Source organism: Lonchura striata, chromosome Z (genome assembly GCF_050655825.1).
Source record: "Lonchura striata isolate lonStrDom1 chromosome Z, ASM5065582v1, whole genome shotgun sequence".
NCBI classification, from domain to species: Eukaryota; Metazoa; Chordata; class Aves; order Passeriformes; family Estrildidae; genus Lonchura; species Lonchura striata.
This window is the reverse complement of record NC_140740.1, coordinates 46,056,291-46,071,606: the sequence shown is the minus strand read 5'-3', so window position 1 is coordinate 46,071,606 and position 15,316 is coordinate 46,056,291. Positions and strand designations below refer to the sequence as shown.

Sequence of the window (15,316 nt, the reverse complement as noted above, 5' to 3'; positions counted from 1 at the left end):
CATAAATATGAGTGGTATTGCACCTACAAGTTTCTAAGCTCTCTGCTTACACTGGAAAACTGAAGAAGCTGCCACACATTTGTTATTCTTTAAAATTGGTATGTTTTTGTCTCCTAACATGAACTTGAATAAAACATTTGTTTGTGAAAAAAATAAATCTTAGTGGATTCCTGATTTTTGATAAAATACGCCATAATATCTCTACAGAAGTTATATTGTGTGAATGTTTTTGCTCTGGTGTCTCAAAGAAAATGTCTTCATTTGCTTAAAAGTCACAGTGTGCCTGTGGAGGCTGTAATCAGTGAGAAAATGGATCAACAAGACTTAAATTCCTGAAGCCAGCAGACATTTTGGTTCTGCTGTCTGCTGAACTCTCAGCAATCACCAATAGAAACCTCCTTTGCTCAGAGCACCACCCTGACAGGGTGACTTCTGTGAAAGGTGGAACTGAGGTGTTCCAGAGCAGGCCCTCCCCGTTACCCAATGGAGTGACATACGAGGCTGTCAGCATGACAGGCTGAAAAAGAGGAGTAATGCAGAGTGTGTAACTGTTACAATGGCTAATTCTCTTGGAGCATTGTCTCCGAGCACAGATGTCACTTCCCTCAAGGAACTGTGACAGCTGCAGTAACTTTTCAGCAAATGAGCAGCTGGTGGTGTTTGTTGGAGTAATTTTTAGACTCTCCTCAGCATTTATGATTGGTGACCTCCTCTAAAGCTTGCATTTGTGGTAAACTCCAAACAGTCTGATCCTGATTAAATCAGACCTTATGAGGCACAGAATTTTATGTGTGTATCCTGTGAAGTGGGATGGCAAAAGGTGAGATTCGGTCAGCTGCCCAGAGTGAATAATTTCTGTCCAAAATTCCAGTAGATGAACTGATCCCACTCTATGAAGAAGAACCTCTGCAGCCTCAGCAGCTGTATAGTGGATCTTAGCTCTCTTCAGTATCAGCTTTCTCTTCTTTTCTAGTAGAAGTCAAGTGAGGTCCAGTATCTTGTGCACACTGTTCTTTGGTATTTTTCTTGGGAGTGCACTTCATAAGCTGCAGATGCCACACTATGAAGTGACGTGTGTGATGTGGCCTCTGTGTTAGAGTTGGTTTTCTCTCAGGGGCAGCCATAGTGTGTTTGGATTTTTTGTACTTCACTGCATCTCTTTCAGTCTCTTGCTTTTGCAAGTTGCCAGTGTGCATTTTTGTCCAGAAACGTTGCAGAAGCACCAGATACTTCATCAATAGCAAGTTGCTTTACCAGTTTTCAGAGACCACTATTTTCTTGTAAAAAAACAGTGCAGCTGTTCATGGACGAAGTATTGAGACATAACTCAAGACTTTTTAAGTGCTCAATAAAACTACAGAGTCAACTTGTTGGTGGGAGAGCTGTGGAAGGGGATGGGAGCAGGGATCACCAGAGATGTGGTTAATTTAGAGATACTATTGCCAGTTTGTTACAATAAAACTCTTAACACTGGATTAATAGTTCTAAATAAAAGCCAAAGCATTAATGCTAAAATGTAGTCTTCCCTGGTCCTTTGGTGTTATTATGTGGTGGCCTTGTCAGTGCAGTGATCTTTAACTATGTTTCAAATAGATTAGAATGTATTGAATTTCTTCTAATGCAAATAACATTTGCAACTATAAATGGGAATAGTCTAGATATTGATCCCTCCCCCACAGCATCTCTCTGCTTGTTGTGTATGTTCTTTTTTGGGAACCGGTAGGAAAAAAGCAGGGATACTGCGATACCCTCCTAAAAAGATATAGTTACCTTTTGTGTACTTTATTGGATATTATCTTTTTTCAGGCAACAGCAGAACAGATTCGCCTTGCTCAGATGATCTACGATAAGAATGATGCAGATTTTGAAGATAAAGTGAAACAAGTATGTTTCTTATGGTACAAGTTTTTTGGTCCCACAGTAAAGTGTTCTAGAGCTATCTTACATTTTGGAAGTAGAGCGTCTATTTCTGAGTTAGATGAAAATTTTTCAGAAGGATATAAGTCTAACTAGGAAAAGGTGCGCTTATTACATGGTAAAATTTTTACAAGAAATTTTGTGGTAATACAGCTCTGATGGTGTAGTTTTCAATGTATTTTCCTTTGTAGACAAACCCTTAAGCCAAAACTCGTTTGTGCTGGTGTCTCTTCTTCAGTGCATCTCTCTAGTATGATCCTGATGATTAATGATTGTCAGAATAAAGAATGCGTTCAGCTTGTCCACAAGTACAAGCACATGAGAAAAATGTTGTCGGTGTAAGCTGAGCTTGTTAATATCTTTAAAGTTTTTCAGGAAAAGTAAAAGTCTAATGATAGCTTAAAGGTAAATCAGGGTGTTATTTTAAAAAATAATCTTACCACACAGATCCATGTATGCATTGAAATCAAAGAATTAAAGTGTATAAATGAAATTTCTCACTTCCTCTACCATGGTGAGTGTTGGGTGTTAGATAATCAAGCTTTCATTACCTTGTTATAGCTGAGACCATTAATTAAAGCAGTCCTGACAATATGGCTGTTGTGGCTATTGGTGATTTTGTCCTAGTGAATACATTGCAGCTCATGAAGACTACATACTCATGAAGACTACACAGATCATGAAGCTCTTGGACTACACCCAGGAGGGAAAAATTAGCTTGAATGCATAAATGCAGCAAAGGAGCAGATTTCTTGGTTTCTTTTAATGTCTAAAACTTCCTCTGAAGCACTGTTACATGCTTTTTGTTGTTCTTGTTACAAACTAGTTCTGTTGATGTACCAAAAAAGAAATCTTGTATTTTGTGAAGCCAAAGGACCCTCATCAATAGTGCTTGTAGCTGTGCTGGTGGGAAGGAGATGCATTAAGTTCTGCATAAAATATGTTTTACCTTCTGCATATGTATTTCTAGCTCATGTAGGTTTTGTTCTTTAGATGAATTTGCTAAATGCCCTGTGACAGTTTATTTATGTCCCACACTCTTCAGGATATACACCATGAGTTCAAGGAGCATAATTCAGAACTAGATCTCCTTAATCAGCTTTGTGGCTGTGTTGTGGCCTTATGCTGACATGGATCAAGGGAGCTAACCTTTCTGAAAGATAATGTATTTCTTAGTCTGGATGATTTATCAGGGGGATCTGTTCTCTGCCATGTTGTCCTGTATGTTTTTTCTCACAGTGGGATAAAAAGGGGCAATTTTGGTGGAGAAAGAGATAGGATGACACTGTAACAATTGTGGTCCTTTACACTCACGTACTGCTGCATGTGGCAGCATTTTCTGCAAGCATACAGAACAAAAAAAGTGTGAAAGAGTACTTCCTTGATTATCAATTAATTTGTGCTTCTTCCTCTCTCATCTGAATCCCAAGCAGATCTGTAAAATGCAGATTACTTCATTCTGGATATTAGTTTACTCTGACATGGTAGCTATGTGCTTTGTTGTAATTTGTGGTCATGTTAGCTCTTACTTTCTTATTATGCTAATTTAGATATTTTAACATGTCTGACTTTTACTGCCAGCTTATGGAAGTGACTGGGAAAAACCAGGATGAATGCATAGTGGCACTACATGATTGTAATGGGGATGTGAACAGAGCAATCAACATACTGCTGGAAGGAAGCTCAGACACAGTAAGATTTTACTTCCATGTTAAACTACTCTTTCTGTTTGCTGTGATTTTCAGTTTCTAGAAGGACATTGGGCAAATCATGTCTCAGAAGTTTTCAATTTCCATGTCTCCATTCGATTTCTTTTGAAGGAATTGAAAACTAGGGCAGCTTCTCTACTGCATGCATACCTTGGAGAAGGCTGAATCTGGAAAATGTTGTGGGTGTTCAGCTGGTCTATTGCAGCGTTCCTGTGCTTCCATTTATATACAGCAGTTTTAACTCTGCAGCAGAACTCAGTGCTCCCTCAGATGCAAGCCTGTTTCTTGCTGCAGGTTTTGTAGTTACTGTGTAGACAGACCCTCCTGAGGCCTGAGACCATCACAAAGGTCAATCTCTGTAAACTGAAGGGCAGGCAGGTATTTTAAGTTATGCCTGTTCTGTAGGTGTGGGTTGCCGGTATTGAAGTTGGAGGAGGTGTCCACATCTGCAGGTTGCATTGATAATACTACTTATGGCAGGAAAGGATGCAACAAGTAGTTGCTTCTTTAACTGTGATGCTCATTTGCATTATTTAATTGAAAAACAGGAGGAGGAGACTAAACTATGTGTATACAACAACAAAAAATGTCACTTATAAAGTTGAACAGTGAAATTTTTTAATCGAAGTGATACAGAGAAAATGTGTTTTACTGCAGTTGAAGTTTTTGCTGGAAGGATTTCTTATAGTTTGTCTTTAAATTAGATTCTATTTCATCTAAGTTGGAAAAGTAACCTGGACTTCCTTTCTTGATGCTGAACACTCAGTATTGCCTATCATTTGTCAGGATGTGTACTCTGGCTTATTGTTAATGAGAAAACTCACCCCTCACACACCCTCAGTCTGGGACACACACTGTTTTGACTGAGGGGACTTTCTTTTCTATCCTGTTTTCATTTTTTATCAGAGTTGAGGTCTTCTAAAGTAGAGGAGAGCATTTCACTTAAATCTGTCTAAATGTGCTGTGTTCTCTTTTATTTTTCATATTTGCCATTTTTTAGTTTAAAGTAGTTTTCTGATTGATAGAGACTATTAAATCCTTTAATACTTTAGTAATTTGTTGTAGCTGATCATGACATGGAAAAAGGTTTCTGAACTCATTCATTACCTACAAGCAATATTGATATGTTCTGTATTTTTGATAGGTCCTTTTTAACCCATTGCTCTCTATAGACAAAATGCAACATAGAAACAAATAGAAAGAACTTGAAGGAGTCAAGGAGGAAGGAGTATTAATTGATGGGTGTGAAAAAATGTATTTTTGAAAGTTTGCGGGTCTCTAGTTGGAAGGATTTGTTTTAAGGCCATTATACTTTTGAACAATTTAACCATGAATTTGACGTGATTTGTAAGCTGAGGTGCTACAAATTCTAAATGCAGATTTCCAACTCTTTTCTAGTCTCACTCTACTTTGATGAACTTGCAGTATTTTAAACTTAATTTGAAAGATGTGTCCATTCAGCTGAAGGAATTTGAAGGGCAAGGAGTGATAGTTAAGATGTGTATTTATAGTTTATTTGGTACTCAGCCAATTTTGTCTTAATCTTTTTCTGTTTGCTTTTGGGGTTTAAAGCTGTGATCTACAAGCTGTAAGTGTGTGACTTTGTCTCTGTAAAGACTTTCTTTTTGCAGCAGTTGTAGCAGTCTGGCTTAGGGTAGTTAGAGGCTTGTGTATGAGTAGAGAAGGGCATGTTTCTTTGCCTAAGACTTGTATTCATTTAACTTTTTACATCCATTTTATGCTCAGTTGTGTTTTATTAACTAAACCTTTGAAGATAGAACAAAATAGACCTTTCAAATTTTTTTATTTCCGTGTAAGGACAGACCATTCTGTTGCAGGTTTTCAAAGGTCAGACCCACTACTATCATTTGGGTTGGCTCAGGCATTGTCAGCTGAAATTGTAATCAGTTACTTCCCTTACAAAGAGAGACAGCTCAGTGGTTTGTGATGGTGTTCAGAAGTAGCACCATCCTCTGTCTTAAAGGACCTGCCTGACTTTCTCAAGGCTTTCCTCAAAATTGTATTGTGGGAAAGCATAGATCTGATACTTTCATAGTCATCTTTTTACTGATCCTTCGTAAGTAATTTTAAATCTCACTCAGGAGAGGCTGCTTCCTCTTCAGTTTGGAACCTTATCCAGTTTTGGGTGTTTCCTGAAATGCTGTAAGATGTTTTGGCACCAAGCCCATCACTGGAACTCTACAGACTTGGCCTTACAGATAAAGTGGTGGTGTTCAAATGTGTTTAGTTTCGTACCTCTGGTCAGCTCTGGCTGGGCTTTACTATACTGGAGGTAGAACTGAAAAGTGATTTCACCCTTCTTTCTCACCAATGCCATGCTGAAAAATGAGAGAGTAACCATTCTCTTTGCTCTTGTTCTCTCAAAGGAAACTCTGTAACACTCAGTTTGTAACCTGCTTTCTTCATTGCACTGGCTTCTTAGGCAGCTTGAGCTAGCTGGCCATGGCCCAGCTCCTCAGGGCTACTGAGTTGCTGTTGGTGGAATTGAGAGATAAGACAGGACTTAAAATTACTGATAAACAACCTTTTTTGTTTGATGTAGGTGCCTGTCAGATGTCATACAAAAGTGCTTTACAACAATTTGTATGTGCAAATATTCTGATATGAAATATCTTACTAGAGCTGTAAGCTCCTAGAAATTGGGACATACATGTAAACCTCTCTACCATCTTCATGATTTGCAAATAATACCTTTTTTCCTTCTTACTTGCTTTGCAGCTATTGCTCAATAAACGAATCATGCAATTGCATAATATATAAGTTGCTTAGCTATTCTTGGCAAGTGTTTTAGTAATTTTATTTTCAACTCCTACAGATACTCCTGTGGAGCTAATAACATCCTTGAATTTATTTTAAAGACTGAGTTTAATATTAAAACAGAAGCCTGATATCTGGACCTTGATCCTGTGTCCTGTTTAGACATAGCTTTTCCTGTGTTTTGCTATGTTTGATGGTCTGTTAAGAGTGGATGGTCTGGCTTATGATCACTTCCCCCAAGATGTTGTTTTGCAATTCTGTCTTCTGAGACTTAAATTCTAGTGTGTCTGTTAGTTGCTTTGCAGATGTTCTGTGTTACAATAGTATCAGTCTTCCTTTAACTAGTTAAAAGTCCATTATAGCCAGAAATATTTGGGGTTCTCATATTCCGTAAGACAATCAAACTTAAGAAATGTTTCTTTCTCGTCTCTTTGCAAAAATACAGCGTGTGCTTCCGTTTATTTGAGTGTAGTTTGCATATGTGACATTATGCAAATACCTGTATTTTTTCCATGAACTGGTGGGGTGTGGGGTAGAAAGCGTGCATTGAGAGGTGTTTCCTCCTTTTTGACTTTTGTGTCTTAATTCTACTCTATCCCAATAGACTTCTTGGGAGACTGTAGGGGGTAAGAAGAAAAGCCTTGGAAAGGAAGGTTCAGAAAACAAAGAGAACAGAGAGAAACGAGGGGACAGAGAAGTGAGTCGTGGACGGGGAAGTTCCAACAGACGAGGAAGAGGAGGCAGCCGTGGACGAGAGTGTATGTATAGGGATTAATCTTTAAAGATTGAGACACTTTTCTTGCAGCTGGAACTGACTGAGCTAAGAGTGAATGCTTAATGGAGCGAAGTCCGTTCATCTGTAGTTCAGCATTGAAGGGATTATAACTTGTTTGTGCCACAGGTACGCTTGATCTGTCTATGTTACTTGGTTTTGGGATGGTCTGTATTTGTTCAGAGACACTCAGTTTAATATAATTCTCTGTTCTTGTTTGATGAATTGATCTTGTACAAATTGCTGTTCTTCATGTAAGTTTTAGAATTGCTTGAGAACAAGTATGTCGCTGCACAGCTGATACACTTTTTTGTTTCTTTTAATGAAAAAATTATCCAGCTTTGACTCCATCTCCTTTTATGAGTGGGAGAACCTGAAGATGTTCTCATCTTCTCATAAGGGGAATGAAAACACTGGGATGATTATTAATCTCTAAATATATTTCTCACATAAATCAACCAAAGGTGAGTTTCTGCAACAGAGAAAATTCATTGTTAGTTGAAACATTTAAAGCTTTGCTACAGTTTCAATAATACATTGTACAAAAGCAAATGGATGTTTCCAAGTTAGATAGAGTCACAATAGATCATGATTGGATACATGTTGCTTTTTGTAGCTAAGTTTTGGCAGCATTCTCAAAGCTGTGCTCATTGTCTGTATTGGCTGTTTGCCACACTGATAGATGAGAAAATAAATCAGAATGGATACAATATGTTTAGCTTTGCACTTATAAGCAGGAAAAATATTTACAATATTAGGCAACTCATTTTATTCATAATTGGAAGATATCCAGCTATTTTTCCAATATAGATGTTGTGAATTTTTGTAGGATAAAGTCAAGATGAAAAAATGTTAATACAACATGGAGCTGGACTTGAAAAGTATATATTAGATCAATCAAAATGAAAGCAAAGGGCAGTTTTTTTTTTTTTTTACCAGAGACAGATGATGCCTTTCTCTTTTTGTAAACTGGAATTAAAGACATTTCAGACGGTTACCAGATCTGGGTATTCTTCTTACCAGATCTGGGTATTTTCTTCCCAACTTTATGTCCAAACATTTTTTGTTTTATTTTTGCTATTAGGAGAAATGCAGTACAAAATCTCATCAGTGAATGTTTCGAGAGGCCAGTTTTTTTGGATTTTTCTTTCTCCTTCAAGTAGCCAGCCGTATTTCAAAGTACCTTGTCAGGAGTTTCCCACAAAACACTTAGGTTGCAGACCTTTTAAGTGCCTTACCTTCACCCAGTCATCATCCCTCTGCTTTAAATACAGAGGAGAAATCTGTTTCCAAGCTTCCACAGGGATGCAGTATGGGCAGAAAGGAGAAGAGTTGGTGTTACTTTATTCAATGTTACTTTAAGAGTTGGTTATCCTTTATTTTTTCACTGTTGTTAACCAGTGCATTATCTAGGAAACACAAAATGAGCAGCTGTATTTCCTATCTCATTAAATAATGTAGGCTGCAAAACATGGCACTTGTAGAGGTTTGTCTCCTGAGGAACTTTTCCTTCTTATATTTTGCTTCCTAATTGACCAGTACAAAGGAAACATAACTTGCTTCTAGCGAAGCCTTAAAGAAGGGGGATGATTGAGATCTGCTGACCACCCCACTTGAAAATTTTGCCTTTTGTTTTGAGGGGTTCGGGTCAAGCAAATGACTGTACTGTCTGAAGTACCAGTCTCTAAAGCTTCTCTTAAGCTGTCCTCTCTCCACAGTTAGAGCTGAAGAGAATGGAGTGGACAACAGTCAAGGAGACAGGCCTTCAGACCGTGGGAAACGTGGCCGTGGGAGAGGTGAGATGGTGGCATTGTTGTGGGACTGGCATTCCTTTCATGTCCTGAAATGGAACTCTTCCATTTGTTTCTTTAAATGCTTTTTCCTAATATTTTTTGTTTATCCTTTGATTCCATGCACACTTCAGCCACCTTGTATTTGGGTACATCCCACTTCCTTACCCTTTATCGTTTCTTGATCTTGGAACAACTTAAAAAAAATGGACAGAAATCACTTCTGTGGTAATTTCCTGTGTGGCAGGCTGCTGTGCACTGGCTATGGAAGACTGTTTTCCCATACTGACTCATGCCAGCCTCCTGTGGGTAGGAGTGTGGGGGGTTCTGCAGGATGTATTTCAGCAGCAGGAGAGCATAAGATTCCATCTGTATGGCTCTTTGGGAAGGATTTGATGTACACTTTTACCATTTCTTTGGGGTGGCTCTAGTTGTCAGGCTTGCCTTCTGCTTTTGGTAGCCAATCAGAGAAAGAACAAGCCACCTTAGAGACATTTTGCTATGAAAAGGGATTTGACATGGAAGAGTTGATGAGAACTGTGGAGAAGGAATACTGTGTAGTTTTAGGTACAGCTCCAGTCCTGTCATGTAGAAGAGGTGGGATAATGGATTGGATGTGGAATCAGGTGATGTGTATTTGAATTGGATTTTCACTGGTTAGGATGGAAAGAGGCTTGTTTTTCCTTAAAGTCAGAGGAATGAAAATAAGTAACACATATATGGTACAGATTATGGGTGGATGAGTGTATTAAATAAGTTAAATTGATAAAATGTATAGCAGAACTAATGTACTTAGTAAGTACTGTCTGACTCAAGACAAATTCTGCCTTCAAAGGACTCCTTTCTCTTGGGAATGTTGGGTAACAAGGCATTCAGAGACAGGTGCATCCAGCTTCATTGTCTTCAGATCTGCATCTTGAAGGTGTGCAGAGATGCAAAGAAGTAACTTCCAAAGGTTTGCGTGTGACAGTGCCTGTGAATCATCAAAAACCCAATGGTGTGTGCAGAAAAGTAGCTCTACAGGGCAAGGTGTGGTATAGTCCACAGCTGCAATTTTTGGTATGTTAACAGTTTACACTTTCAGTAGCTAGAATGCAAGCCTTGCAGTTACTTATTTTATAAAATAATAATTTATTTTCAAATTGTAAGTGTAAAAACAGGACTTTCTAAAAATGGTTCAGTAAAACTTAGAGATTAATTTCAAATGCAGTGTTTTTTTGCTTCAACCTTACAAACCATACACTGGTTTTGTTGTCAAAGCTGTAGCTTTCTAGATGAATATCGTATATCTCAAACTTCATAATCAGATCAAACTGACCTGTATAACTGAAGTAATAGAAACTTCAGGGGGTTTCTGTTCATTGGCTTCATGTACATAGTATTATTATATGTCTCTACAAAATATTTTAGACTGTACTGTAAGCAAAGTATTTTAATGAAGTGTCTGTGATACTACAAGAGCATCATATTATAAGTGTGTGTATTCCATGGCAGGAAATACCTGATTAATTTTACAATGCAAACCCTTGAAATCTTCAGGGAGTTTTGGAAATCTGTGTAATTCAGTTCTTATCTTTTAAGGGATATGCAGCCTTTTTCTTTGGATATTAATAGAAATAATAATAAAAAGCTTCCTGCCAATTCATTCTGTAGTCTTTCTTTTCTGTTACACAGAATGGTCAAATGAGAGATAACATACTTCAGCTGAAAGTAAACAGATTCTAATAATCACCACAGAACCCATTTTTAGAAATGCTTCTTGCAGTGTGTGTGTGTAGAAATCTAGGCACTGGATGTGAAGTAAGGGGTCAGCTAATTATCTGAGCAACACACTATTTTAAGCTACCTTCTCAGGCAGGCGTTATCTTACTGGCTGCCTTCTAGGAGATTTGATGGACTATCATATGTATTACTGCTTCACGGTACAAAAACGTAATTTAAAGAAATGATAAGCAACTGAAAATAGCTAAAACGGGATTGACACAGAGGTGATAGTGTGCTGTTTACTGAGAGGGAAAAACCCTTATACTGAGTATTTGATATTTAGTGTGTAAGGCATTAGCTTTATCTGGCAGTAAATCTTCCATTAATGACCGTGTCATGTTCATTGTAACTTCATAGGGTAGTAGGTACACAAAGTGCAAACATACTGTATGCTGGTATGAAGGGTGTCAGGGATTTGAAGCATATACAAATCATTGCCTGATTACCAGAATGCAAAAATATATCACAACGTGTGTAATAGTATTGACACATCTCAGCTGTAACTGATCTAAGCTAAATCTTTGCTTGTTAAACTAAGGGTGTAAACTTGTATTGATGTCAGGGAATAACTTGTTTTAAGATGCCTTCTTATCTGTGCTTCTTTTCAAAACCAAATTTCTTGCATGAACTTAATTTAAATGTAAGAAATACTGTAATGGTGATGAGCAATAATTGCATCAAAGTGATTATATTTGTCAGTATAGCAAGGATTTGCAACTGTCTAGAATGGAATCTCCAGAAGAAATTGAGGCAGATGGTTATGTCTTTAGGATTATCAGCTATAAAAACATTTTCTTATTTGTGTTTTAATCAGCTGCAGTGTTGTATACAAGCTGGCAAACTTTACAAGCACAGGTTGTTTTTAAGCTGCTGTTTTCTAGGGTTCTTGCATCTTCAATTTTAAGTACAGGTCTGATTCTCCCAGTTCTACTACTTCATATTGAAAAGAATGCAGAGAAAAAGAAAGGGTGTGGAGCTAGAAAAGGCTTTTGAAGGTACTGGGAAATCTGCGGTTATGGGGTGTGGGGAATAAGTAGTCTAGGATTTTTCTGCCTGGGTGTATGGTAGAGCTCTGTTAAACTTCTGTGGGGGCATCAATTGATCATGCCAAGCAATTATGCAAAAGAGAGTATATTAAATGAGATCAGCAGGTTACAGCTTCAAGATGAACTTAAGAGTTGGTTCTTCATACATGTAGTGAACCTGAGGAACTCCTTTCAGTGAGATGATGTGGTGTAAGAAATGTATACATAAAAAGACTTGGCAATTTCATCCTGAGAAAGAACTACAGACAAGAAAAAGAAAAACCACCAAAGATATTGTATGTAAATTATCTTTGACTAAGGAAGTCAAAGCCACAAATAGTTGAAGACCAGGAAAGCATCCAAAGAAATTGCTCTGTGGTTTCAGTTCATGTGCTCTTCCCTAGATATGTGATTGACCATGGCTTATAAAGGAATAACAGGTAGGTAGGCTTTTGGGCTTTTTTTTCCGATGCAGCATAGAAGTTGTTATAGACTCATATATAGTAATTCTCCTGGTTTGCAAAGGCAAGATAGATTTGTTGCTTGCACTTCTGTTTATCTCTTTACTTTGTTATTCCAGAACAACATGAGCATGCTATAAATGTGGGTTCTGCCAGTTTGTTGTGTTTTTTTTTTTTTTTCTACAAAACAGATATAAAAATAAAAGGAAAAAATGTTATGTTTTAATTCCAGCTCTTGTTTTGTCTGCCAGCTGTATAGGAAAATAAAACAGATCATCCTTTTCATAGATACCTGATTATAGTCCAGTTTGTATTCTTGAGCTCTTTTCATTGTTTTTAATGTAAGAAGTATGCTATCCTTGAACAAATGGAGTTTCTATATCTAGAATTGCATGTATAAACATTCCCTTGGTTTAAAAGCTTAGCCCAGTTGGCACAGAATATGTCTTGGATTTTTTTTTGCCAAAACTAAGGAGAATGTTTTTTTTTTTTTTTTTTTTTTTTTTTTTTTGTTTTTTTGTTTTTTTGTTTTTTTATATATGAATGTGGAGCATGTTTTGACTTCTGGAAGTCAAAAATTGAAGTTTGTTTAGTTTTGCTGTGGCTCATTCTGCATTCATTAAGAAACTCTGTCATGTACTTTTTTTTTTTTTTGAGATTATTGTAGTTTAGTTGTAACAAGTCAATTATTTTCCTTTAAATGTAATTTTAGTGTTGAAAGTTTTCAGCATGAATTGTAAAAATGCTTTCTAGGGTAAATGTAGTATATAAAACTGGTTTATTGCTTCTAGCTTTATGGTGACTAATAAAGGCAAAAGTAATATGAATTATTAAATCCAGCTTGGGTGTTTGTTTTGGTTGTATGGAGTAACCTAGAATACAAAATTTCTGCACTTCGCCTTCTTGCCTCTTAAGGCTTAATAAGCCTCTGTCAGTTTGGTTCTGCTGGGAGGATGGTGCTGCCAGAGCGGAGACCAGGGCAGTTTGTTACTGTGTAGTCAGAGATAAGCACAAATTTAGAATGTTGCTTGCCCTTCCACTCTGCATTTCCTTTTTCTTGCAGCTGTTCTTCAGGCTATTTCTTAACCTTGGAGTAACTTCCTTTAACTTAAACTCTGAAAATCTGTTTACATAGTTGTGCACACACTGCACGTGTGTTGCAGTGGAAGGATTTAGGTCTAGAATACTTGATTTTCTGCAGAATAGGTTATGGGCTAGTCCCATCTGGGTTGTGCTTCCACGCACCTTTCTTGTGCTGCCATGAAGTGTGCATTTGGGGGAAGAAATGTTTTGAATGTGAAGAGCAATTCTTTCCATGCACTGATGGTACCTGAGTGGAGAAGTGATTATGTGATGAGTGTTTTGAATTCCTAGTGGGTTTTAGTGAAAACAGAAAAATTTACCTCCTACCTGGGTTGGATAGAAGTATTAATCTTTTTAGTATTCATTCAGGAGAAATAAAATACGAAGAGTAAGGCAGCAAGTGACAGTAGTGAGAGACTCCTCTGAGAGGTACAGAGGCACTCTTTTCGTGACATGCTGTGCTTTCAAGAGAAGTGCACTGCTTACCAGGGGCTCTTAACATGGTTGTATCCGAGACTACCAGGCTTCTTGTGGTCCACTGAATGTTACTTCCTGCTGTTGTTTGGAGCAGGTGTAAGGGGTACAGCCAGGAGCAGTTTGAACAGCATTAAGGGAGATTACAGAGCCCTGGGTGTGGCCACAAGTCACTCCGTAGCTAGTTTTTGCAGGTAGTCTTTTCATCCATCCTCCCAGTCAAAAACTAAGTAGTTCAAAAGGGCCAGTTGTATTTGGAGAATCAGCAGGTGGTTATAGGCCTTGCGCCACAACAGGGGATTTCACTTCTTAGACCAGGGGACTCTCTTTGAAAAACATGGTGGTCTGGGGACTGTGTTCCATCTGTCAGGGAAGGGGACAAGCATCTTTGGTCATCCTGGCTTCATGAAGGAAAAGTTGCACCTGACTGATCTGATATCCTTCTATGAAGGAGTGATTGTAACAATCAACAAGGAAAGGCTGGCATCATCTATCTGGACTTCTGTAAGGCCTTTGATATGGTCACACATTACATCCTTATCTCTACGTTGGAGAGAGGGTGATTTGAAAGGTGAACTTTTTGATGGATAAAGAATTGGCTTCATCCAATTAGTTAGATGCATCCAGCTGGTTGTGGTTAATGCTTCTATGTCCAGATGGAGACTGGTGAAAGATGGTGTCCCTCAGGGCTCTGTCTTGGAACCAGTGCTCTTTAATTAATATCTTTATCACTGACACAGTGAGATTGAGTGCACCCTCAGTAAATTTGCAGATGATACTAAACTGAGAAGTGCAGTTAACACACCTGATGGATGGGATCATCCGAAGGGTCTTGGACAAGCTTGAGGAGTAGCCCATGGGAATCTCATGAGGTTTAACAAGACAAAGTTCAAGATGCTGCACTCAGGTCGGGGCAATCCCAGGCATAAATACTGACTGGGGAGAAGAACTCCTTGGAAGCAGCCCTACAGAGAAGGACTTTGGACTTTCTACAGATGAAAAGCTGTCAGGAACTGGCAATGTGTGCTTGCAGCCTAGGGAGCAAACTGCCTTGTGGGGTGGTGAGGAATGTGAAGTTCAAGGGCAGCCTGGGCTGCAGTGACAGGGAGATGTGGAGGTTGAGATCTTTGGTGCAGTGATGAGGACACATAACAAGCTCACTGCCATGGCCTTCAGGAGAGCAGACTTCAGCTTCTTCAAGGATCTGCATGGTAGAGTGCCATGGGATAGAGCCCCAGAGGGATGAGGGGCCCAGGGAAGTGTGTTAATATTTAAGGATTCTTTCTTCCAAGCTTGGGAGCAATGCATCTTAACCAAAAGAAAAACAAATCTACCCCAACTGCATGGATGAAAAGGAGCCCCTGGACAAACTCATACACAAAAACGAAGCCCAGAGAAGGAAAAAGCAAATAAATGTAGCCTGAGATGAAGAGAGAAGTGAGATTGTCTGACCAGCCAGGCTTCTGGTTGGGAATGCTAAATTCGTATTGTTGGTGATAAAAGGAAGACAAGGGAAAATGTGGGCGCCCTCTCTGTAAGAAAA

At 38.4% G+C, this 15,316-nt stretch overlaps 1 protein-coding gene across 50 annotated transcripts in view; it reads left to right on the top strand.

The window, feature by feature from the left end:
* LOC110484213 (ubiquitin-associated protein 2) overlaps positions 1–15,316 on the top strand; it is a 253,283-nt gene that overhangs the window by 24,085 nt on the left and 213,882 nt on the right. For 47 of the 50 annotated variants that reach the window (XR_014951069.1, XM_085566144.1, XM_085566159.1 and 44 more), the window contains 4 exons: positions 1,807–1,884; positions 3,499–3,609; positions 7,009–7,162; positions 8,895–8,972. Coding sequence is in view for 46 of the 50 variants with exons in the window: in XM_085566144.1 (XP_085422270.1) it covers positions 1,807–1,884; positions 3,499–3,609; positions 7,009–7,162; positions 8,895–8,972 (421 nt within the window). In the remaining 4 variants the exon portion in view is untranslated. The other 3 variants (XM_085566179.1, XM_085566177.1, XM_085566178.1) reach the window with 2 other exon arrangements.